At 39.4% G+C, this 23,949-nt stretch overlaps 4 protein-coding genes and 1 long non-coding RNA gene across 12 annotated transcripts; 4 read left to right on the top strand and 1 right to left on the bottom strand.

Annotated features, from left to right (window-relative positions):
• Window positions 1–1,186: 1,186 nt before the first annotated feature.
• LOC112273620 (mitochondrial arginine transporter BAC1) lies at window positions 1,187–4,947 on the top strand. Of its 5 annotated transcripts, none has more exons than XM_024502711.3 (10): window positions 1,187–1,455; window positions 1,749–1,833; window positions 2,007–2,102; window positions 2,333–2,422; window positions 2,734–2,835; window positions 3,151–3,258; window positions 3,405–3,506; window positions 3,654–3,893; window positions 4,057–4,155; window positions 4,255–4,947. In XM_024502711.3, exons 3-10 carry the CDS (start codon window positions 2,019–2,021, stop codon window positions 4,378–4,380), a joined length of 951 nt encoding a protein of 316 aa, XP_024358479.1. In that variant the 5' UTR covers window positions 1,187–1,455; window positions 1,749–1,833; window positions 2,007–2,018; the 3' UTR covers window positions 4,381–4,947. The 5 variants fall into 5 exon arrangements, with proteins under 5 accessions (XP_024358479.1, XP_090112117.1, XP_024358393.1 ...); XM_090255991.1 differs by having other exon boundaries at window positions 1,315–1,455; window positions 1,977–2,102; XM_024502625.3 differs by having other exon boundaries at window positions 1,426–1,561.
• A 2,900-nt stretch (window positions 4,948–7,847) lies between these two features.
• On the top strand, window positions 7,848–9,138 carry LOC112286323 (glycosyltransferase BC10). The gene has a single exon (XM_024528132.3). The coding sequence runs from the start codon at window positions 7,848–7,850 to the stop codon at window positions 9,012–9,014; it is 1,167 nt and encodes a 388-aa protein (XP_024383900.1). The 3' UTR covers window positions 9,015–9,138.
• A 5,164-nt stretch (window positions 9,139–14,302) lies between these two features.
• LOC112287318 (methylesterase 17) lies at window positions 14,303–17,227 on the top strand. 2 transcript variants are annotated; one of them, XM_024531471.3, is made up of 5 exons: window positions 14,303–14,486; window positions 15,426–15,680; window positions 15,844–15,975; window positions 16,102–16,236; window positions 16,388–17,227. In XM_024531471.3, the coding sequence occupies exons 2-5, from the start codon at window positions 15,453–15,455 to the stop codon at window positions 16,670–16,672; spliced, it is 780 nt and encodes a 259-aa protein (XP_024387239.1). In that variant the 5' UTR covers window positions 14,303–14,486; window positions 15,426–15,452; the 3' UTR covers window positions 16,673–17,227. The 2 variants fall into 2 exon arrangements, with proteins under 2 accessions (XP_024387239.1, XP_024386366.1); XM_024530598.3 differs by having other exon boundaries at window positions 14,303–15,313.
• Window positions 17,228–20,280: 3,053 nt separating this feature from the next.
• Window positions 20,281–23,344, bottom strand: LOC112282801 (uncharacterized). Of its 3 annotated transcripts, none has more exons than XM_073538965.2 (7): window positions 23,068–23,207; window positions 22,859–22,955; window positions 22,479–22,568; window positions 22,126–22,204; window positions 21,505–21,593; window positions 21,201–21,312; window positions 20,281–21,042 (listed from the first exon to the last, which is right to left on the bottom strand). In XM_073538965.2, exons 2-7 carry the CDS (start codon window positions 22,892–22,894, stop codon window positions 20,807–20,809), a joined length of 642 nt encoding a protein of 213 aa, XP_073395066.1. In that variant the 5' UTR covers window positions 22,895–22,955; window positions 23,068–23,207; the 3' UTR covers window positions 20,281–20,806. The 3 variants fall into 3 exon arrangements, with proteins under 3 accessions (XP_073395066.1, XP_090112101.1, XP_024376651.1); XM_090255975.1 differs by having other exon boundaries at window positions 23,045–23,181; XM_024520883.3 differs by having other exon boundaries at window positions 22,859–23,344.
• Window positions 22,450–23,007, top strand: LOC141046227 (uncharacterized). Its single transcript, XR_012218990.1, has 2 exons — window positions 22,450–22,587; window positions 22,809–23,007. It is a non-coding gene; the product is annotated as an uncharacterized LOC141046227 (long non-coding RNA).
• Window positions 23,345–23,949: the final 605 nt, after the last annotated feature.

The raw sequence follows: 23,949 nt of genomic DNA, 5'->3' as shown, positions 1-23,949 counted from the left end.
GAAAAACTTGCCTTGTAAGTCAAGGCATGTGTCCTACAAAGTCAACACATATTGGAGGTTCTATAGAACGTCGCCACGTAGTCCCTAGTTGGATAGTATATATAGAGACAAGAGTGAATTCTTCTTCACTCTTGTCAACTCCTTTCTTGCTTCCACTCTAGTTTTAAGGGTCTCTAGTTTTCTTGTCTTTTGGCAATAGCCATTCCAGTTTCTCTTTCAATATATATACTTGTTTATTTATATTTTGTTACCTTTCTTTGAGTGAAGGTTACTTGTCTGAATTGTTTTTTCATCGAGTTCTTGTCCTTGACAATATATAAGACATCAACTTCAATACTATAAACAAGGCATAGAAAATATCAAAAAGAACCACTTTTGTTGTCTTCACCAACAAAACGACCTATAATGTATAATAATAAAAAGATATTTACTTTGGAAATACAAGAATGTGACAAATTTTTCTACATTTTATGTTATAATGAAGTGCTTCTATGTGCACCTTCAACAATAAGATATGCATAATTTTACATTTTCTTTCACATATTAGCTAATATAAGTTAATCCTCAACCAATCACAATTATAAGTGTAAGAAGTCAAATAATTACAAAATTAATATTTTTGATAGATCCAATTAATGAAGCAAAGTAGTTCTAAAGAACAATCTACTAGAAAAGTACAATTACATGAACAAACAACAATCTATCAAACAATAAAGTGGCATAGCAAATTTGATTGAAGAACTACCCACTAGAAATTTAAAAGAAAACACCCTAATCCACAACAATAAACTTAAAAAAAATAACACTAACTTTTATTTTGGAGATCTTTGAAGACAGCTAAGCAGTTTGGACTTTTTAAATGTGTTTTTCAAGGCATGCTCGTTGTCCTACAGAGTGTCTGTCTGTGCCATTAATTATCTCACGCAGTTCCTCCTGAGCCTGCTACATCATCAGTTTCTCTACTCTCAGACATCAGCCTGGCAAACAAAATGTGGCTAAATCGGTGATGAAGACGCAGAAGAAAGAAAGAAAGAAAGAAAGAGAGAGAGAGAGAGAGGGTTGCTTCACAACTCGCGCGGCGCTTGCGCGGTGGAGCACCATTTCGGTGCACAGAAACCCGAAATTACCAGAGATAACGGTGCACGAGTGTAAAGGAGGGGGGGGGGGGGGGGCTCGAGCCCAACAGAACGGACGGACGGACAGATGTGCAACTTCCAGCAGCAGCAGCAGCAGACAGACACAGAGAGAGATGGATGAGGCATGAAAATATTTTATTCCACCGTTCGAGTTTCGCCGAAGATGGTCCGATTGCCAACCTTTTCTTTTTGAAGTTGGAAACAGAGACACATGCAGACAAAAGGATCTTTCTTGGAGGCGCGGCAAGGCGAGGAGGAAAGGGATCGAGGAGGACCAGGCAGAGGCACTGAAACGGAGTGTGCCTTCGTCGCCACTTGGGTCTCTCTCTTTCCTTCTCTCTCGCTATTATGCATGCTGTTAGATTCTGGGTTCCTCTGTGAGCAATCGTGTCCTGGGATGGGAGGATTGGTGATCTAAACCCGAGGTATTGGTGGGTTTGTTAGCGCTGTGCGTAAATTGAGGCCTGTTGTGGGTTTATCAAGTGAATGTACACCGATCAAGTGGGCAGCTTGGGTTTTGGTGGCGAGCGTGTAGGAATGCAGCTCCGGAAGTGGCCATCATGGGTATTCTCTTGATGAGCATTGTTTTGACTGATGGTTTCTCTGATGCAGATGAGAAATGGAAGCCTCGAGATATATCCAGGCATGAAGTTGTACTGGGTAATCTACCATGTGAGGATAAAGGGGAGGTGCTAAGGTGAGCATGTAATTTGAGGGCATGCAATCCGGTCCCCATTGCATTAGTTCCTACCCAGCGTTGATGCTTGCAGTGTTTTTGGTTGCGTTAAATGATTTGAGACATGTGGTATTCACAGCCAAGATTAACAAATGGTATCTCAGTTGAAATCATATGTTGCTCCTGATGAATAGACGAGAGGAATTATGGACGCTGCCAAGGACTACGTAGCCGGCCTGACGGCCGGTGTAGCTACGGTGCTTGTGGGACACCCCTTCGATACCGTCAAGGTTAACTATATGAAGCCAAAACCCTGTATTATATTTGCTATTAAAAGTATGTTCCATTGAGGCTTAGAAAAGTGGAAGTTTATCGGTTTAATTGTTGCTGTTCTTGTGTGCCAGCTGATGTTTGTATTTCCTAATTCAGAAAACTACAGGCTCGTATCAATTGAAGCTTGTGCACGAGATAGAAATATCTGGTGTCAGTTCTCAATGAAACTTTGCGCCTAATATTGCAGGTAAAGCTACAAACACAGAATACAGATGCACACAACCAGAAGTATCGAAATGCTATTCAGTGCACCTCTCATATTCTGAAAATGGAAGGGGTACGCACTGGACTTTTTTCTTTTTTTTTTTTTTTTTTTTTTTTTTTGTTATTGTTGTTTAGACCACCGTACTAGTCTGTTGGAATCGGAGCAGTGTCTTAGAATTTCAGAAGTGTATAGACAGTTCTTCTCTTCATCAATTCTCTATGGTAACAGCCTTGAAGGGGAGGTACAAATGTGCATGCTGTGGTGGTAGTACTTGACTGCGAAGACTTCAGGTTCAGTGGCATGGAGTGAATGATGAGCTAGAGGTTTCTGCTTTTCATAGGAAGGTGATTGAGCTTGGAATAACTTGTGTAATTTATCTTCAGCCCAAAGGGCTCTACAAAGGAGCTACATCATCGTTCGTCGGCGTTTCAATCGAGAGTGCCGTTCTGTTTGGAGCTTATTCACAAATAAAAGCTACCCTGCAGGTACTAGAGCAAGTCAGCACTAACCTATCACAGAAAGTCCAGGCAGAACAATCGCAATATTGTTAGCACAAGGGTTTTCAATGCTGTGGCTGCTTATTTCAAGCCTTCGTATTTACATCATATGAATCCATTAACTTTGGTTTAGGCTGTCAAGGGTAAGTGCAGGCTAATAGAATACTGGCCAAAATACAATTTATTCATAGATTAATTGGCCTTAGCTTTGGGATAATTTGTGCGGCTTGGAACGCAGGCCTGATGATGCGGTGAAATGGATGGCATTGTTGATATGGGGTTGGCGTTTATGTTTGCTGAAAGGGCGACGAACCGCTGAATGGGAAGCCGCCATTGCACGTCGTTGTTCCTGCAGCAGGTCTTGCAGGCGCGGGTGTTGGTTTCATTCTCTGTCCAACTGAACTTGTCAAGGTGAACCTTCTGCTTTTCATTTTACCTTGCACAGGGCAAAAATTGTCTGGTGGGAGAGATTTAGGTTTTAGCGGCAACTCATTGTTATGTGCTTCTTGTTTTGGCGATATGGTTTTGAGAAGTCGCTTGATGGTTGATATGTACAGTGTCGACTTCAAGTCCAAGCGAAAGATGTAATATGTGTACCTGGGCGAACCCATTACACTGGACCTCTCGATTGTGTTCGCAAAATCCTTAAAAATGAAGGAGTGCGTTCTTGAAACTCAATCCTTCTTGCAGTGCAATATTTTTTTCTTTTCCGAAAGCTATGTGCGTTGACCCCACTATTCTGGGTTTCGTTGTGAAAAATGCTTTCAAATCAAAATTGTTATTTGTTTGGGTTCACTGTTGAACAGATTCGTGGACTCTTCCGGGGAGGAACAGCCACAGTTATGCGGGAGACATTTGGCAACATGCTGTTTTTTACCACTTACGAGACGACACGTTACCACATGTTTACAACCCTTGGCCTTGATCCAAACCGTGTCAAACCCATCTCTCAAACACATGAGGCTGCTCCTACCCAATCTATGGTGGTCAACACACTATTAGAGACAGGAGTCGGCATCATCACTGGTGGATTGGCAGGTGTTGCGGTGAGTGTACCGGATAATTTTCTACTTGAGTGATACTATGTTCATCGAATACTTTCCCACATCTTTCTCTTTCAGTTTATTTTTCTTCCGGGATTTATGACTGAAATCATGGTACCAAGGAGACTGGCATCTTACAAATTCCGAGAATTGAGTTGCTGTGCAGTTCTGGTCGGGGGTCTTGCCATTGGATGTCGCGAAGACGAGAATTCAAACGTCTAGGAATTTGAGCATTAGTCGGAGCCCTTTCTACCACTTTCAACTTGTAAGTTGCTGACACTCCGAAGCTACACGTGTCTTGAATTTCTCACATCCTATCTACTGTGAATGGTAGTTCTAAGTTTGAAATAATTGGGATATGCAGATTTACAAGCAGGCTGGCATGCGAGGTCTATATGCGGGAGTAGGTCCTACTTTGTCTCGGGCTTTTCCAGCCAACGCAGCGGCTATCGTTGCCTGGGAGTTGACTGCTCGTGTTCTTCACGCATGATGATTGATCCTTATGTTGTCGTCGTCTTTGTTGATGATATGAGCTCATTTTTCTCACACCTTTCTGAATGGTGTTGATCCGGAAGTACATAGTCGTAGTTTGCCACAATTTAATCAATGCGCTTTGCATGAGGAATGCATACATCGTGGTCTTTGTAGCTGCGAAAGCGAAAACTGTACCCAAAGTCCCAGCGGATTTGAATGATGAGTGCCCATTCCATTACCCACCTCTAGCTGATTCCTGGGATTTGCAGTGATTATGTGGGAACACGGTCGAAGAAAGAGAGAGAGACTAGCGCTAGACTCTAGCATTGATAAGTTGGGTTGATTGCAGAGATGCAGGAAACGCATTGTGAATGATTGGACCCCTCCAAATGCCTTTCATGTCCTTGTGCTTCTGCAAGTTTAGGTGCCTTTGGAAAGAATGCTTTCTTTATTTCTATGAAGACCAGATATTTCTCAAAAGTGAGAAATTTACAACGAGAATGGGAGTAACGTAGTTTCATCTGTTCCAAAAACAGTTCTAAATCTGTACACTTTCTAACAAATCCCTTTTTTTCTTTTGTTTCTTTTTCGTTTTTTTAAAAAAGAGCTATAATGGTTTAGATGTGCACTGATTTTACAGATTTAAAAGATAATTAATTCATATACTTTAGTATATATATATATATATATATATATAATCAAATCAAATTATCATAACTGTGAAGGTGGAGAAATCTCAAAATTCATTTGAAGAGGAGAAATGAAATAATGAGCTATTAAGATCCTACAATTTCCTACAAAGAATCAAGCTTGTCTTAAAATCCTACAACTATAAAATCTTCTAGTTGTACATCTTTTCTTATTTATAGTTTAGATACAAAAATGTATTACAAAATATTTACAAGAATAATTTATTTCTCAAAATTTATGATGGTAAATATCTTTAAAATTACACAATGTTGGTTTCATCCCAATGAGATTCATTTAGGAAACTGTTGTTGTGAATACCTCTCTTTTATTGTGAAGACAACTCCTTTGACATGCGCTATTGCACATAGAAAGTAAAACCCTTATTTACATAAGCATAAATTTGCAGTAAAACATTCGTTTGCAATTGCTTATGCTACCTGTTTATTTTATTTTATTTTTTCCTTTCTTGATTAAATTTTACAAATTTTTTTTGATACATTTCATGTAATTTCTTTATTTTCTTTTAGAAGCTTATTAGTTTTATTTGAAGAATCTTTTAGTGGTAATTTTTTCTCAATACTTGTTTTTTATAGTAAATAAGAGTTTTATTGTGTATATGTAGGGGTGCATGGGAAAGGGGGTTTCTACACATAAAAGGAGGGTGTCCACCTAACATTTTCTTTTATTTAATAAAGACATTAAATCATAATTAGCACACTATATTAAACTCTTTCTTTTCTTTTCTTTTTTTCTATTTGAAAGACAAATTTACAACACATTTTTTGTAATAAATTTGTTCAATAAACATAAAATGGCAATATTAGATAAAATTTAATTTAGTTTATTTTTTTAATAAATTTTGAGATTGACCATCATTTATATATTAAAAAAATAATATTAAAAATTGTATACAAATTAATTCAATTTTTTAAAATTCTAGGCCAAGATTATAACTTCAAAGTAAGAACTTCAAACTAATATTCTAAAAATTCCACGAAGTTGTGGACTAAAAACTAAAATAAGCTTTAATTGATTTGATTGAGGAAATAATATCCTCTTTAATTCACTAACATTTTAGCTATAAGTTCTTTTTTTAAAGAGTTTATACAAGATCAAATATATATATATATATATATACTTTTGGTTATTGCATTTTTCAGCCACTATTTTGGATGCACGATTTTGATCGTACCCTCTAAGTCATTTTGATCACAAAAAAAGAAAAATCTAAATTGAAGAAGTTTGCAGGAAAACAAGTAAAAAGAGCATCTTCTATGGTGACAGCAATCCTGAGCGTTGAGGGCATGGACGAGAGGGGCGTGATTCCACAGTGAGCAGTGAGCGAACCTGCAACAAACCCCACTTTCAAAGCTCATCAACACTGTTGTGTTTCACCATCATTAGAGTCTACAATTCAATTGTTGCATTTGTGTGAAAAAGCTACAACTTTCGAGCTTCAGGGAGTGAGGATCACCAGCTGTGAATGTGAGAATTTGACATCTTTCGGTAACCCACATCATGATTCTCGACCAGCGTTGGAGGGAACGCTGGTCAAAGTAGCTGTGAACAATGCTGCATTAAAAGCAGAAGCTACCGACCGCGTGAGGTCATAGTGAGCTTCTAGCAAGCACTTGGCTGCATTTAGCAATCGTGGAGACCATGTATTTTTGTATTCAGTACACGGAGAACAATTGTAAAGAATTTCAAGCCTATGTTCGTGGACATCAATTGGCCGCCATGAATCACTTGTAACTTGAATGACATGTTATTGCAAGTCGATATGTTTTCTGAAGTAGCACAGTCCATTTCGTGACACGATATTCATGTAAAAGTCCCGATCTATTGTCGAAGTGCTGCAGTCAAGCTGGTGGTGGTCGTAACGGGAAATATCCTCTCACGCATGCAGCAATCGAATTATCCGTAAAGGATGGGCGTAGTTTTCGTTACCGATGTCGGAAGATCTGCTTCAGTGTTGCACGATATTGACTGTGCATGGAATATTCTCGGTACAACTTCACACGTAACAGACGTTACCGATTCGATGCACCACAGTTCTGTAAGGTCATGCAATTTGTGGGCTATCCCAAGCGACCGAAATTGCCTGACTTTACAAAACAAATATCTGTGGCAATTGCTGTAGAAGGTAACTGTTCACTCGCCATTTGCGGACTTTCCCAATTGCCACCGACGTTGATGTCACAATGGTCAATTTCAACATTTAAACATTTTTTCTACAATCATGCCATCATAAGCAAGTTGCGATCTGTAAGCTCTAGTTACAGTCACTGGTAGTTCACCCGGCAGCCATAGCCATAATGCTTGATGGTCCATCAACGTTGCATATATCTTGGCGATTGACCTTCACTTTCAGCTTCAAGTGGCTCGGTTATCTCCAAGCTCGTCGGGAGCTTTTAGGCACAAACTCAACACCGAGCACTACACTTATGAGAGTCTAGAGTAGAGAAGAGGTGAGGCACAAACTGTTCCTGACTTTCACCTCGGTGTTTTTCACAAAATTGCCGTGATTTGCTTGGATGCAGAGAACATGTGACAGCATTTGCTTCAGCGCTGAACCTTCATCTGCATTGCAACCGATCCTCGACATTGAGATTCATCATCTCTCTTCTACTATAGCTTCAGCATGACAACAACTAAGAGATTTCCTGTGACGCATCTGAAGGCATCTTTTCGTTCTTCTCCTTGACAGATGCACTCTGGCTTTGTGAAGCATTACCAAGTAGCTGAATTCTGTTGCAGCGCTTCATATCGAATTTAGAAAACTGTCTGGCAGATATGTCGAGCAAGGATCCCAAAATATGGCATTGGATGGCGCTTCTCGTGATGGTGATTTTAACAGGAGGGTCTGTCATTACATTCTCAAACCTGCTCGACGCCGGCTACACTGTCATCTCAACGTCGTCACAGTCGCCCTACTTAGTGCATGCCTTCGATAACTACAGGGTCGTTGCACAAAACCTAACACAGTCTCGATGTGAGGGTGTAGTATTTTCCAAGTTCAAAATCTTGAAGGAGAAAACTTACAATCCGAAGAAGTACAAAGACGACGGACATCTTTTACGTGAAGCAAGTCAAGCTTGTACTCCACCGGGAACACCACGGATCGCCTTTCTGTTTCTCGTTCGAGGTCACATTCCTCATGAGCCCTTGTGGAAAAGATATCTACAAAACCACGAAGGAAAGTACTCGCTGTATGTTCATGCTGCCCCTGGTTACATATACCCTAAAGGATCCCTCTTCGAATGCAAAGAAATTCCCAGCAAGCCGTGCCCAAGGTTCTCCCCCCGCATCGTCGACGCACACCGCCGGTTACTGGCCCAAGCGCTTCTCGACCCCCGGTACAATAATGCATGGTTTGTGAATGTGTGTGAAAGCACCATTCCCATTCGCAGCTTCCCCTTCGCGTATCACTACCTCATGACCTCACCAGTGAGCTTCGTCGAGTCATTCTACCCGAATGCGAATTACCATTCTTGGAACACCACGCCGGAGTTCAACAGAACTGATTTGCGCAAAGGCGAGCTGTGGATGGCGATACGGCGAGAACATGCCTTGACAGTTGTCAAAGACGCAGAGATCCACAACAAGTTCCTCAGGGACTGCAAGAGGTGGTGCACATGGGACGAGCAGTATGTGCAGACGCTGCTGCATATTCGAGATCCGAGTGGGATTGCAGAGCGCACAGTGATGTACGTGGACTGGAATTTTCCGCACGGCGGTTCTCCAAAGACGTTGGAAGCGACCCCGCACAAGATCCGAGACGTGCAATCGCGGACTAGGGACATGGACGGGGAGCGCCACGACACGGCATTCAACAAAACTTCTTACGACTGCGTGCACAATGGTGTGTCACCGTCTCCTTGCTTCCTCTTTGCTCGCAAGTTCAAGCCCGAGGCGACGAAGCCCCTTCTCGCGCTCAACCCGAAATACCTTGGCTTCTAAACCTCCACAGGGATTGGTTCCGTGGAACCAGTTAGGTAAAAAAGTTGCGATCTTGTTAGCGAGCTTTCCCGTAGCAGCCCCTGAAAGTGCCCGATGACGTTTTTTACAATTGTGTAGCATTTCAGCAGCGGCAAACATCCAGTAGATGCATGCTCTTGTGATAAGAACCCAGGTATTCACCAACTTTAATGCTGCGCAGCACACAACTTGCATCAACCGATATGGAATATAAACGACGATGTGCCTTGAGAGTGTCGCAATGAACGCCTCGACTTTCTGCTACGCTCTCAACATTCTACACCGAAGTATTTAGTTCAGAGGTGATCTAGACAAGTGTTTGAGATTGCGAAGCTTCGAAGCTTGTAGAATATGACATTAGTTGAACTAGAAATGTTGGCAAAAATTCAACAAAAATTCAACGTCCTCGTCACATGATGGAAGGGCCAGATCCCCATGCTGTGGTTTTTAATCATTTTGAAAGTAACGATGTGTGCCGATCAAGCAAAAACCACTGGAACTGACTCATTTGTCGCACTTTACCCGCAGAAGTCTCTACAGAAGTCCCATAATACAAGCAGCTTCTGCAAAAACAAAATGAGTAGAGGATTCCGTACGTTGCTTGGAACACATAGTCCATATCTCTCTATTGTTATCGGTAACAGAAACACGGAGCTGTTATTTCGAAAAGAGTATGCACATCATACTGAGTGCAGAAGTACCGTTCTGAAGGAACTGGGCATGAGTTTGAGCTAGCAGGACGGACCCGGTTGGACACGAGTAGCTTGTACGAGACTGGCCACATGGGACGGCGGATGTGGGGTCGCACCTTCTCCTAACCCTGATGATCAGAACAACAACACTAGAGCTTGTACCTGTCGAAGACCCTGTCAACAAATCCCCCCCCCCCCCTCTCTCCAGATTCCTGCCGCTTCGGGTGAGTTCCCACCACTGTCGTGTTTCTCTTTTCAACGTCAGCCAGTTTTCGTTTATACTCCTAATAGCCCCAGAATTACGGAGATATCAATAAATCGAGTGTCTGAGCGATGGGAAATTCTCCAGATCTACCGGCAACCTTCACTGCAGGGTTTCGTGTCCGGCGCGATGAGTTTAGCGTGAGAACGATCGTAACTATGAATGCAACTGAATCATCAACTTTGGATCCTACTGGATTGAAGCAATAGAATCGGTTATGCTCATCTGCAGCAATGTGGGGTCTTTCAGTGCACAAACACTTCATTCACTCTTGAACAATGACACCTCCTCGAGAACATAGTAACATTTCGCACTCCACCTTGAGAAGAAAACCCGTTTTTACCTGAAAAAGCAAGGCTCGGTGATGTTGATATGATCACTGAATTAAAAGAAAAAAAAACAGAAAACAAAAAAAAAAAAACAGAAAACAAAAAAATGGTCCAGATGAGCAGGTATTACAGTGGATAGTTTCTATTCTAAAAGCAGAGTTGTGCCACATTCTACAATCTCATAATGGAATTTCATCTCTTCGGAACGATCAACACAACCTTTCATAACTACCATAAGTCTCACGGTATGGCCAACAAAAATCACCTTTAAATTTTGTATCAAGTTGGAACGAAAGCAAATCCACAAACATGGCAAAGTGATTAGCATTCATAAATGCCGTGTTCAAAACTATACTTATCTATTCTTAAACGATATTCAAATCCCACGTTTGATTTGTTCAAGTCCAATCCCTTCAGCCCATTGATGGCAACATATTATTAGCAGCAAAAGCCTTCTCATCCACTGTCACAGCATGCCGGGGGGATGATCTCGTGGCGATTGTGGCCTACATGGCGAACCCACACCACGAGGACGAAGGCGACGTCAGAAGATGAGGAGGAAGAGAAAGGGAGAGAAGGCGACAGGGGGGGGGGGGGGGGGGGAGATGCGAGAGCTCTGAGCGGGAAAAGAGAGTTGGTCCCAGTCAGCGCCGCGCTCTCGCCCCCTTTCGGAGCCAGACTCGCTCCGTCGTGCCTGCACAGCAGCTGAGCCTGCCGGTTTTGGCCGTCTGTGATGGTTCGGACAGCCATGTTTGCAATCGAAGCCCCGACCTTGCGCATATTAGGGTTTCCGAATTCGGCAGATTTGTGTGCAATTTTGCGTTGTGGTATGTAGGAAACACGGCTTTCAGTCACATGTGTTGTGTTGTGTTGTGTGCGCGTGTGAATAAGATCGTTTCACGCATTCATTTTTGTTGTCGAGTGCATGAATGGATGCGTTACTCATTTGATGGCCATGCTCTACAAGAATTGCATAAATTTTTAAAGCATAACATTTTGATTCTTCAAGACATGTAAATGTATGTATGTATGTAAATATTTGGGAAATTTGATATTCATTATTTCTATTGCGAATTGATGGTCATTGGTGTTTGCAATTTCTGAAAATGTTGCGTATATATATATATATATATATATTCGAATCAACTTAATTATTTTTGAATTCTTCGTTTTGCTTTAGCTTAGGCAAGGTGCTATTGTTCTCGTGTTTGATGCTATTTCAGAAAGATTTTCTGGCGTACCATTTAAATGTTCATTAGTTGTACGTGACTATAAAAAAATAAAAAACAGTGTTGTTTTTTCTAATCCAAAATCTTTATTTCAAATAAGTCCTAAATTAGATTTAGTTGATAAGTTATATGATATTTTGAAGCTTTTTGAAATTATAAACTTTACATAAAGACTGTGTGTGTGTGTGTGTGTGTATATATATATATATATATATATGAAAATAAAAGTATGACATGTGTACCCTCATTACACCCAGCTGGTATAAGCAATTAAAATTTTGTTTTACTTTATAAGGTCAAGGATGTCCCCTGGGTCATCCTCAAGTGCACCTAAGACACTCCACATAATTCCATCCATATTTTTTTGGGTAGGGTGATCCATTAATTATGGCCATCCTATGTTATATTATGTAATATTACATGTTACCATTATGTATTACATTATTAAGTATATAATATATGTTGTGTGTTCATACCATCAATAACATATTTAGCTAGGTATACTCATGTGATGAAGCTAGGTAGGATTGTGTACATGTTATAATCTATTACTTATATAGATTAGTTTTGCCATCACAAGACAAACAATGATATATATATATATATATATATTCTTTGGAAAACAAAATGGTGGTTCTTAAACTTTCATTGTAATGCATTTGAGTCCAGAAAACCATACAATAAAATAAATACAATCAATTCACAGCTTATTCATGACAAAAATTGAATATATTTTTCATTTTTGACATGCCTATTTAAGCAGCATATAATTTGCATTTGGTGCATTTATTTAATAAACATTATTGATGGAGCTGAAGGACCTTTTTCAACTATATTAAGTGAACCTTCATACATTGCAATGTGGACCACTCTAAATGAAGAACCATGAAATGAAAGCAAAATCAATACAAAGGTGAAGCAAAAAGGATGTGTGATGTGAAGAAGGAGCGAAACAACTGATACCCCAAATGACACAACACAGGTGATGAAAATGAAAAATAAGTGGACAAGTGAGAGTGTGAGGGGCACTCGAAAGTGTAATACAAGCAAGGAAATGTGTTTGTTTTGGCATGCTTTGCGGCGACATCGCCACACTCGCAATGCTTTACGGAGTGGGAGGGGAAGAAGGGTGAGTGACTAAGCGAGCGAGAGACAGAGAGAGACAGAGAGAGAGAGAGAGAGAGAGAGAGCGAGAATGGTGGGTCCACGTCCTTGGTCTCGCACCACAGCAGATGTGCACACAGTGCCACTGATCCTTGCAAACTAGAGCAACTCATGGAGCTGCTAGTTCCATGGGTGAACCCTGCATGAGTTGCTCTAGTTTGCATGGGTGAACCCTGCATGAGTTACTCATGGAGCTCCCCACCCCGCATGCTTATCCATCCTTTGATCTTCACATTTTTTTTTCTTTTTGTTTCGCAGCTCTGGGTGAGTGATCAACTCTAACTGGTCCCGCGTGTTGACTCAAACGTCCCTGTTGATTGCTTAACAAGCTGGTGCGGAACGAGGGTCTAGATCTCGGAGGTGGTGCACTGCGAACTGCGATTGGCGTGGGTTTGCGAAGCGATCAGAACTACCGGGAGAAGACGGGAGCAGATCCCGACAGCAACTGTTCCGTTTGAGGACTTGGTCCTTTGTCCCATATCCATGCGGTAGAGTCATGGTGCCCACGTCATGAGTTTGAGGTAGTGCTGGTGCATATTGACTTGCCTTTGTAGTTTAGCCCGATTTCATATTTGGTAAATGTATAATACAGCATGTAATATGTGTTCTCAACAACTGCTCATTCAGAAAAAAAAAAAAAAGTAAATTCTTAAAATCTCAGATTGGGTTTTTCTCTGAAACGAAGCTGTGAGCTTAGACCAACAAAGACGGTATCTTTATTTTATTTTATTTTTAATACAGTATGTTGATTGCGATGGTATATTGTTATAAGGGAATTTGCCAGTTCCTTTTACTCAATTAGTCGAGGGAATATTAAGTGGAGATATAGTATTAATAGCAGATGTGGGATAAGGTAGTTGGGGATGATCAAGTAAACATAGTGCGAATCATTCCTGTCTTACACAAGTTTAGCCAAATGGGTCCCTGAAGCCTGAAGCTGCATTTCTACAGCACCACAGCGACGAACAGATACACGAGATAATTGATGGAGAATGGAATTCGTCATTCATTCCCCCCCTGAAACTGAATTGAATCGCACCAAAACAATACCAAACAAAGCGTCCAAAAGTTAATCAAGCGAAAAAAGCTAACCGCTCACAATGCGATGAAAGTCCAGCAGTAGCGTAGCACCAGACCTCTTTCCCTGTACAGCAGATGCCAACGTCGGGACGGCAGCAGCAGCAGGAGAGAGATGATGGAGGAAGCCAAGCAGGGGGGGGGGGGGGCTGGAGGGAGGTGGAGGAGAAAAGAGGTGGGGCTGGGTCCAAGGGAGGAAAGAGAAGGGGGAGGTGGGGTTTGGCTTGATCTCATCCATCTGTCAGCCACCCTGTCTTTCGCAGCGCCAGTTGCCGGCCCTGTGGACTGCTTCAGCACCCAAACTTACACCCCCGAAAGCCAAAGCCAGGGAAGCAACTCCCTCCACCTTGCTCATCACCCAACTGCTCTCTCTCTCTCTCTCTCTCTCTCTCTGCAGCAGCATTCTCGTACCCAGTTCACACCCCCCCCCCCCCCCCGCCCTTCCCCTCTCGCTCTCTCTCTCTCTCTCTCTCTTATATATCTCCACGTCTACGCATTTATCTTCGCGTCTTCCAATTGCATCCCACCAGGGTCTGGATCCTGCCTCGTGGTGCACATCCTTCATCTCTCATTCTCCACACCCAAGATTCTATCTTTGTGTGAGCCGCAGCTAGAGCTAGATTGTGGATTTTAGTTTCGGCGTTGGTTGGTCTCGAGCTGCGAGCTCGTGAGTTCCAAGGCGAGGTGCTTCATCTGCAGATGTGAGTGTCGGCGTGGAGTTCGAGGTCATTGTGGTTGTGCCTGGGGGCTGTCTTTTTTTTTTTTTTTTTTTTTTTTTTTGGTGTTTGGTTGCTGGGATTGGGTGGATTGGAATGTTTAGCGCGAACGAAGTGCGCGAGTCGCACCCAGGGTCTCGAGCAGAGTCGGTGTGATCGGATTAATTGTTTGGAATTTCCGATCTAGAGGATTGCGTAATTGTTTGTTGTCTAGAACCTGGAAGCAGTTTTCGTGAGGGAAGTTAATGGCGATTCGGCATGAGGGCTATTCTGGAACAGGAATTCAGAACAGTGCCTTTCTAATGCTCATCCCCATTGTGATACCTTATTGTGGTAATGATCTGGAAAACTTGGAGAATTTAAATTCGTGCTTTCTCTCGTCTTTTCTGCTCAGCCTTCGATGCCGATGGAATTGTTTTTCTAGAGAAATTGGCTTCACTTCGTTCTGGTCCAAGTAGTTGACCAAATTCCCAATCAGCTAAGATCGTCTCCTCTTATTCTGTCTAAGGTTCTGTAACTTCACAAGGATTTGTTGTCTATACCGTAGCGCAGAACGACTGGTTGATTCTCTCTTTCTCACTCTCTCTCAACTTGGGTCTGTCTGCGTCGTCTCTTTGGACCCGGGGTACAACTCTTGCACGAATATCATGCTGAGCGCAGAGATGAGAGGCGCAAGTCATCTGAGCTTACCACATTGATTGATTGAAAGATCTGTGGTGGAAAGGAAGACTTTAGATGCATGTGGATTGTCTGCAAAAGGACCAAACTTATGAATGAACTGCCGTCCGAACGATACTCCTTGCCTGAATAAGGTCATATGCTGATATGTCACACGATTCTTTGATATTGACAGTAATTCATGTTTTTATGTATATATATATATATATATATATATATATAATTATTTTCCTCCTGTGAATTCAGAATCCTTTGGGCAGATCCACGTCAACGATGGGTGTTTCAGGGCCTGCGCATTTTGTGTTCGTTCACGGAGGAGGGTTGGGCGCATGGACCTGGTTCAGAGTGGTGGATTTTCTAAGGAAGAAGGGACACAAGGCGACTGCCATCGACCTCACAAGCTGTGGCAGAGACACTATCGACCCCAACACAGTGTCTTCGTTTCTGGATTACAATCAGCCCCTCGTCGACTTCTTCAATACCCTCTCCAGCACTGACAAGGTTAGTTCGACACTTTCAAACACAACTCTCCCGTGTGTTGGACGAGTTGCACGCCAACTTGTCTCATTAACTATATACATTGCTTCAGGACTCGATGAACATCCTTTACTTTAATACATGTACGTATATGAATGCCCTGCACACGAATGTGGTGAATCTGCAGGTGATTCTCGTTGGGCACGATCTTGGAGGATTGAGCGTCACTTACGCGATGGAACACTTTCATCAGAAAATTCAAGCCGGTGTCTTCCTTGCTGCGATGATGCTACCCAGCGGCTTTCCTCTCACTCTAGAGGTACTTATTCTCCAATCAGAGTAAAATAGGGTTCGAAGTTTGAGTTACGGTTTCTTCTCTACCTTCGCTAAGTCTCCCCTCGACTAGCGTCGACATTCGATTTTGATGTACTTTCTTTGGTTGCAGCTGTTTGAGTTGGACCCAGCAGTAGGCCGCCACATCGAGTACACATTTGGCGATGGAATTAACAATATGCCCACCGCGTTGTATGTCATGGAGAAAATGCAACATCAGGTGTTCTATCACTTGTGCCCATCTGAGGTAAGGCTGGGATTCAATTTCTACCTCTCTCTCTCTCGCTCGCTCTTGCTTTCTGAACAAGTGGATGGATTGCCCCGACTTTTCCAGTGACATCGTCATCTGCATTAAACAGACGACATAAATCAGTACAATCTCGTGGCTCGTTTTGCAGGATGTTGTGTTGGCGTCGCTTCTATCAAAACCCGTGCCCTTGAGAATGCTGGACGGCTCATGCATTGAGTTCACGGAGGAGAGGTATGGCACGGTCCCAAAGGTGTACATCAAGACGATGAAAGACCGAGTGCTGCCTCCCGATGCTCAAGACGAGGCATTCTTGTCTGACCCCGCGTGCACGCCCTCAGAAATCCGGGAGATTGAATCCGACCACAGCCCCTTCTTCTCCAAGCCAGTAGAGCTGGTCCAACACCTTGAAGAAATCGCTTCTAATTACGCTTAAATAAAAACTCAACTACTTAGGCCTTGTTTTCAGTTTTAATCGACCTATTGACGGTATGCATTGTTAGGAAATTGTAGGATAAGAAAGTTGCGAATCATTTGGGCTAAAGCTTCCCCATCCGTAGTGAAGCAGTGAATAACAGTGAAACGGCACAGGCAACTTTTATCTAGCTTGCTGCTCATCTCTATCTCTTATCTCCAGTGTACACTGTTACCAGCTGCATTGGAGTTGCAATACTGAAATCCCCCCGAATGTGTGCAATGCAAGGTTGGCTAAGCCCCCTCCATCACAGCCAGCTCCATGTTTCTACATGTTTCTGATTGATTCTATCACCGCACCAGTTCCATGGGATCTGATCCACAACCCAGCTCACCATTTGCTTCCATCACTGAGCCTCTCTGCAAAGCGTTATCTCTGCAGAATATGCCAACTTAGAGTGAACAGTTCTGACAGTGACCATTAGATTTCTAAATAAGCTGTATTTATTATATTTCTGTTTCACAAGAAGCTTCTTGTTGTCGAAGTTAAGCTGTTTTTCAGTTATTGTTACTATTATGATAATTTCCTCTGAATGATTTACTGGTTGGAATGGAATTTTAAGAAAAAAATGGAACTGAAGTTTCACATTTTCACATGGAAAATCTCTGAGGATTAGTATTCCTTGAATATTCTGGATTCATTATTTGAGGTCTTCCTATATTCGCTCTACAACTTCATTTTAAAAAACAAAAAAAAAAACAAGATATATATGATTTTAAAAAAGGCTCTCATTAGTTAAAAGATACACATTTTAAAAAAATTAAATAAGCTATTTTTGATTAATTATGTTGCAAAATATTTATGAATATATTATTGATTAGAATCTATATTGATACATTTTGTTTTTATTTTATTTTATAAAATATAATAAACCTCATCATACTCAGTGTGCAACAATTTTTGATAATGCTAACTCCAAACTTCGTAAAGTTTTTTTTTTTTTTTCTACTCAATTCATAAATATTGCATATACAAAAAAAAAATTATTAAGTTAATGTACTTTATGGTAAGTCATGAAAGTGCTATGATGACATTATCCTTCATGAATCCAACCTTAAAACCATAAATGATTTTATTTATTTATTTATTATCTGTCTTAAAATACTAAAAAAAAAAATTGTATATATTTTAAAAAATATTCTAAAAATCCCAAATTGTCAATAAGTCTTGTAACAAATTTTTAAAAAATATGTGTTTTTTTTTTAAATCAAATAATGCCATTATTATTATTATTATTATTATTTACTTATCCACAAAGTTTTTATCACTACTTCCAGAAAATATTGTTTAACATTCTATCACTTTGAATATATAACCTATCATAAATATACATATAATCATGGAAAATCTTAAGTATCACTTTTAAATTTTATTTATTAAGATATTATTAATTTTATTATAAATAAAATTATATTAATAAAAATATATAATTATAGATAAAGAATCACTTTGCTTGCTTTGATAATCATTCAACATGAGTGTACAAAATAAGAAAGACCATAGAAACAAAGATCTAGGTTAGCAACCTTGTTGGCACCATCAAATGCCAAATCTGCATGATAATTGCACATGCAATAGTGAATAAGAGACCCAAAATATAAACTCAAGTTGTAAATCTATTGTTGCTGCTCAATTATGACCACCATCTTAGTAGTAAATGAGGCATTTTGTAAGAAACAGCAAATTCTATATTCTTTAGTTTAAAAGATATATAAGTACATAGTGAACAACTTTATATGTATATTCAAAGTAATAGAAGTAGATTATGTACTTATTAGAGAATGGTGCCAAATAAGACCTTTTACTGGATGGCAGAATTTAAGCATCTTCAAATTTATTTCCTAGATGGATCTGACTAACTTTAGTATCTAATCTATATACTATTTTTCTTTGTTGAAAGATGGTATTGCTGCAAAGATCAACTTTGCATCCACTTGGCTCAATTTTCCAACAATATATTGTCAAACAATAACTTACTATGCTTTTGTTGATAATTGATGAAGTATACTAACTTTAGACTAATCTTACAAATGAGGTCCAATACAAATTAATTAGTTTTACAATTACTTATGATTAAAGAGGATTGTTGGAGCTCCATTTAGTTGGATATTTCCAAAAACATGAATTTTCTATTTTACATACTTCATTCAATTATTATTGACAAAAAATGTATCAACATTAGTTTAATTAAGAACATTCACCTTATAGATGTGTGTCAAAAACCAATAAATACTAAAAGATGTGTCTAATGATATATAGGAATTAGAATCTTTACATGTATCTTGTGAAGGCACAATTCACCCTTCAACTTAAATTACAAAATGACTTCAATTGAGAATTACTTATAATTTGTAGTATGAAATAAGACATATAATTAACAAATAACAAAGAAAAATAAGAACAAAATAAGAATATATATATATATATATATATATATATTTTAAACAATTATATGTTCAAAAAACTAGTAACAATTTGGTTACTAGATTTTCATCTAATTTAAAGTAAAAAATATATATATATAAAAATATATTTTAGATACATAATTTTTTTCATTTTTCTAATGACATAATAAACATAAGAATCTAAGTTATTATGAGTAAGTCATAGAGGTTCAAAGATAAGAAGCAAAAAAAACAATAAGTTAAGTGAAAATATTTTATCTCAAAAATAACTTGTTTAAGAGATTAATGATTTGAATTTCACCAAGACTCACAAGTAGTATATATGGATCTCATAGGAAAGTTACAAGGCTTTAGTCTTATCCTCCTACCTACATCCAAGGTGCCACAATTCATATGTAACATGTGCAACTCTTTTCCTACAATTATTACACTAGGTGCCAATCCTCCTATTTTCTACCAGTTAAACCATTTTTTTTGCATTTTTTGTATTTTTTACTTCACCATGGTATTCAAGAAACCTCAATTTGAACAAAGACCTTATAAGGCTTTCAAATTTGATCAAATTCTTCATAATGGTCTTCCAAGGTGGTAAAATCATTTTTACCAAAGTCTTAAATTTATGCTCTAAAAATTCTCAAATAAACTCTGAAGTTCTATATAATATTTTTATAATGCTAATACTAATTTTAAACTACTTTTTTCTACCTTGGTAATTTTTTGCAATAATAGAATCAATTTAAATCAACTAAAAACTTTGTTTTTCACATAAAAATTTGGAAAAACATCAAGTTTTTTCTCATGCTACTTCTACTTACTAATTAATAACTAATGGTTTTGAATGAGTAATGCATGTAAATGGAAGGCAAATGTAAATATTGGTCTCAATAACTAAAAAGTAATTATCACCATTAAAAAAAAAAATTAAACCAACTAAGTTAATTACTTCAAAGACTTAATAAGACTTTATTTTTATGATTGTTTTTTTAACAAGATTCTTGTAACTCATAAACCCTTCTAAATTCTAATAAATTTTTAGATAATCAAATAAGTTTTCTAATCTTAATAGTTTTGCATCTAAATAATTTGAAACTATATCATTAACAATTCCACCAATCATAATGTATTGGTGAGGTTCACAAATCTACTTGTACAGAAACAAAAACGTTACAATCAAATGTAGCCACCTATTTAATAACTTTTATATAAATATTTTAGATTACAAAACACTTTGTTTACAACTAATATGAATGCTTTGGCCAGATCTCAGATTAGACCTTGCAATAAATTGTGCAGATTTATGATAAAATATTTTTTTTATCATATCTAAAAGTCTGCTCAAGATCTAAAACAACGACAAAGTGAGCGATCAGAAGCTAATTGATACAATTATGGCTTTAGCGAGCCTTCTTCAAATTCTACAATGGCTCAAGTCCATCATTCTCTAGAATGCACTGTACTCAATGATAGCAGTATCTCATATTTGCTTGCCTTCCTTGGACTTACTATACTATACAGTCGAGAACTAATGCATAACATGCCTGGCCTAATAACACAAAATTTGCAATTCAGAAGCAGATCTGAGCAAAGTTTTCTTGGGTGGTTTTCTAAGAGAAGCTTACAACTCTCTGGAACATTTACATGCATTTGGATCCTGTAGCATTATCCATCCCACCTTCATAATGTCGGTCTACTAGGGAGGTCTTGTATCATAAACCATGCTAGAGCCACTTCTAAAAATTTGTTGTAATGCTCCACCCAATGTAATTTCTGTTCCCAATGCAGAGGATGCTCGTGAAGATGGTCGTGTTACTCCACGCAAGAAGTCAGGTCCTTGCTGTTCAACTCGCTTACATAGAGCTTCATACTTTCCTAGAACAATGTTCAGCGCCCTCTTCATCTCCCTCAACTCAACCTTCAAATACTGCACTGCAACTCAACAAACAGAATATATACCCAAGCCAATCAGCCGTCCACCTTATTCGACACACCACTAGAAGGAACAGTGATAGGTGAAGCTTTCTATATGCAAAATCGTAGACAGGGACCATGAAAACTGTGCAAAAATTGGGTAAATGCAAACACACCGTCTTGAAGGTGTGCAGCACTGGTTTTCATAACCGAAGCTGAATAATTAAGCCGTTGCAACAATTTCATCGCAACTGCTTCCACTGCCTCTATCTTGAAACCTATTTCTTCCTGTTCACCAAAAAGACCATCCAAATTCATTCACAAAAAAAAATAACACTGCTGCCATGCTTATACTGATACTGTCAAATACAATGAAATCACATTGGGCAGCATCTGTGAGAGGCTTCCAATCAAGCAAACAGATTAAAAAAACCAGGCAACAAGTGACCTCGCCAATAAGAACTGTAGGAAAAGAAGCACCTGATTCTTGCTGACCTCAGCAGCACTAAGGCGTTGCCACTCCTGATAAAGAGCTAGCAATTCAGCAGTTGTGGCAGCATCCAAGGCAGCTGTTCACACGACAATTAAAAACATCAGATATATTCCGACCAACGGTTCCTCACCCTTCAAACTGACAAATGAACGCCACACGATAAAATCTACAGAATAGAACAGGAAAAGTTTTCCCGTTGAACAACACGTCACTCACGGGCCTATATTTTAGCTGGTTCCTCTCAAATATTTAAGAAAAGCTATCACGCTCCCATTCCGCAGTACTTATGTCTCACCACGTAGATAATGCTCTACAAATGAAATTGATACCCGCAAGGCCATGCATAGTAACGGACAACTGCGCTATGGTCTGCACTGCGATTGATTATGTTGAGCGACAACAAATCATCTTTAAGAGCATCAGTTTGAGACAAGTTGTGCTGAAATATGAAGTCTGCCAAACTGCTTTCTTCGATCGGCAATTTAAATATAAGTCCTACCCACACACACACCCCCCCCCCAAAAAAAAAAAGAAAAAAAAGAAAGAAAAAGGAAGTTCTTATAGGAATCTTGCTTAATCGATTGACGAGGTTGGGCAGCAGAACCCACCTGTTGGCCATGTTATGTTGTTTACAGAGAGTGCGTATGAGACATCTGGTTTCCTCTTCTCAGGCTCTACTAACAATGCCTACACATAGAAGCAACATTCAACATTCAGCACTCACAATTAGCACAATAAATCCTTGTGACACGAATTATCGACAGGTAGGATAAATTCATTAGCTGTGACATGGACGGTGGTTCTCAAAATTAGCTAGCGGGCACTCCCATATCACAAGACAACGCCTCAAACACTTAATAAGTTCATGCCATTACCCATGTCTACCTCATTTCTAAATTGCAAATAAAAGTGAGTCTTAATTCGAATAAGAGACTTTAAGTACATCCCCTGAGATACTTACAACACGTAGGTTTTGAAGCCTCTCTATGTAAGGATCCAATTCTTCCGCGCTTCGTCCAGCTCTGATTGTCTCGATCACATCCGCTGCTCCCTACATCCAACAACCAAAGGTAAACCATTATTGCATTCCAGTTTATAATACAACTATGGTGTATCTGAAATTTCTTCACATCTGTATTAACAATCCAGAAAAAAAATTGGAAACAAAATCCTCATTTCCGAAACAGTTATCCTACCCAGGAAGTGGACGAATATCGTGCATCGACACAGAATCTATATTTCAAGTCCTACAACGCTACTAATCACGTCCTTGAATTTTCAAACCAAGCAGATGATGATGATGATGAAGAATCTACAAAGAGTAGCCACACGAGGTTGTACCTCAGAGTCGAGCAACTTGGAATCGGTAGCACCCATGGCAACCCACTTGACAGCGGAGGATGCTTTAATATGCAGCACCCACTTCTACAGCTTGCTCCTTCAAAACCCAACTCAATCTCAGGCTTTGAGCTGTATCGTGAAACACACGACTTCTTCAAAATGCAGCATTATAAGGAAGCTTCAAACCTTGTTGCAATACCCTCACCCACCGAAGCTCACGCCCTACCATCTCCTCCTCTCCGGGTCATGGCGATCAGTTGCACAACTGAACCTTGTTCTCGGTTCTCTCATCCCAATCGACTTCCTCACTCATACACCCGCGCAATAAATCACGCCACGACGTTGGGTACATAAGAACTCTGCTAAAGGACTCGATTGCGATCATGAGTCAACTGAACGTCGGAAGAATCGCGATTCACGCGCTCGAAATCGATGCAAACAGCTCCGCACCAGCGGCATCGTCGTGGCCATTTCGTAGCACAGGAAAGAATGAGCCACAGCAGCAGAATTAGGGTTTTCTCACAATTTCCAAGTACCCTTTGCTCATACAATAATTGCACACTTCATTCAATATTATTGAGCTCTGGAATATGTATCATTTAAAATATAAGTATTAAAATAAATATTTATATTTAATATTTACAATTCCATGTTTTAAAATTTAGAAGTTTTCTCCAGCATTCTATGTTTTAGTAATTCTGGCATGGAGGCATGTGATGCTCGTTGATCTCAAACTGCAATGTATGGTTTGTTATCATGAATTAACTTAGTTATACACATGTATTTCACAACTTCTATTTATATAGATCATGTGAATGTTTTGCATTCTATTTCACTTATTATAATATTAGATGTTAGTATTTCATTTTTAAAATTTTTTTAAAATAGAATTTAATCATGATAGCTATCAATTCTCCATTCTTTGTCTTTCAAAAAAAAAAAAAAAAAATCAGAATTAAAGAATCTAATGCTCTAAAACTGTGGTACTATTAATGTCATAAACATTGTTTGTAAAGACATATATAATATTTTGAAGATTATTTTGTAAAAGGTAAATGAAACTTTTACAAAATTTCTATTCTCAACATGCA

This window comes from Physcomitrium patens, chromosome 1 (assembly GCF_059467195.1).
Source record: "Physcomitrium patens ecotype Gransden chromosome 1, ASM5946719v1, whole genome shotgun sequence".
Classification (NCBI taxonomy): Eukaryota; Viridiplantae; Streptophyta; class Bryopsida; order Funariales; family Funariaceae; genus Physcomitrium; species Physcomitrium patens.
This window is presented reverse-complemented; position numbering and strand designations above follow the sequence as displayed.

Bases quoted from the DNA above. Each gene is read 5' to 3' on its own strand.
- LOC112273620 (XM_024502711.3), top strand. From the start codon at position 2,019: ATGGACGCTGCCAAGGACTACGTAGCCGGCCTGACGGCCGGTGTAGCT. The intron at 2,423-2,733 runs GTACGCACTGGA...ATTTATCTTCAG, and splicing joins ATATTCTGAAAATGGAAGGG to CCCAAAGGGCTCTACAAAGG. The intron at 3,894-4,056 runs GTGAGTGTACCG...GTTGCTGTGCAG, and splicing joins GTGGATTGGCAGGTGTTGCG to TTCTGGTCGGGGGTCTTGCC.
- LOC112286323 (XM_024528132.3), top strand. From the start codon at position 7,848: ATGTCGAGCAAGGATCCCAAAATATGGCATTGGATGGCGCTTCTCGTG.
- LOC112287318 (XM_024530598.3), top strand. From the start codon at position 15,275: ATGAACTGCCGTCCGAACGATACTCCTTGCCTGAATAAG. The intron at 15,681-15,843 runs GTTAGTTCGACA...GTGAATCTGCAG, and splicing joins CCCTCTCCAGCACTGACAAG to GTGATTCTCGTTGGGCACGA. The intron at 16,237-16,387 runs GTAAGGCTGGGA...CTCGTTTTGCAG, and splicing joins ATCACTTGTGCCCATCTGAG to GATGTTGTGTTGGCGTCGCT.
- LOC112282801 (XM_024520883.3), bottom strand. From the start codon at position 22,894: ATGGGTGCTACCGATTCCAAGTTGCTCGACTCTGAG. The intron at 22,569-22,858 runs GTACAACCTCGT...TGTTGGATGTAG, and splicing joins CCAAGTTGCTCGACTCTGAG to GGAGCAGCGGATGTGATCGA. The intron at 22,205-22,478 runs GTAAGTATCTCA...TTCTATGTGTAG, and splicing joins GGCTTCAAAACCTACGTGTT to GCATTGTTAGTAGAGCCTGA.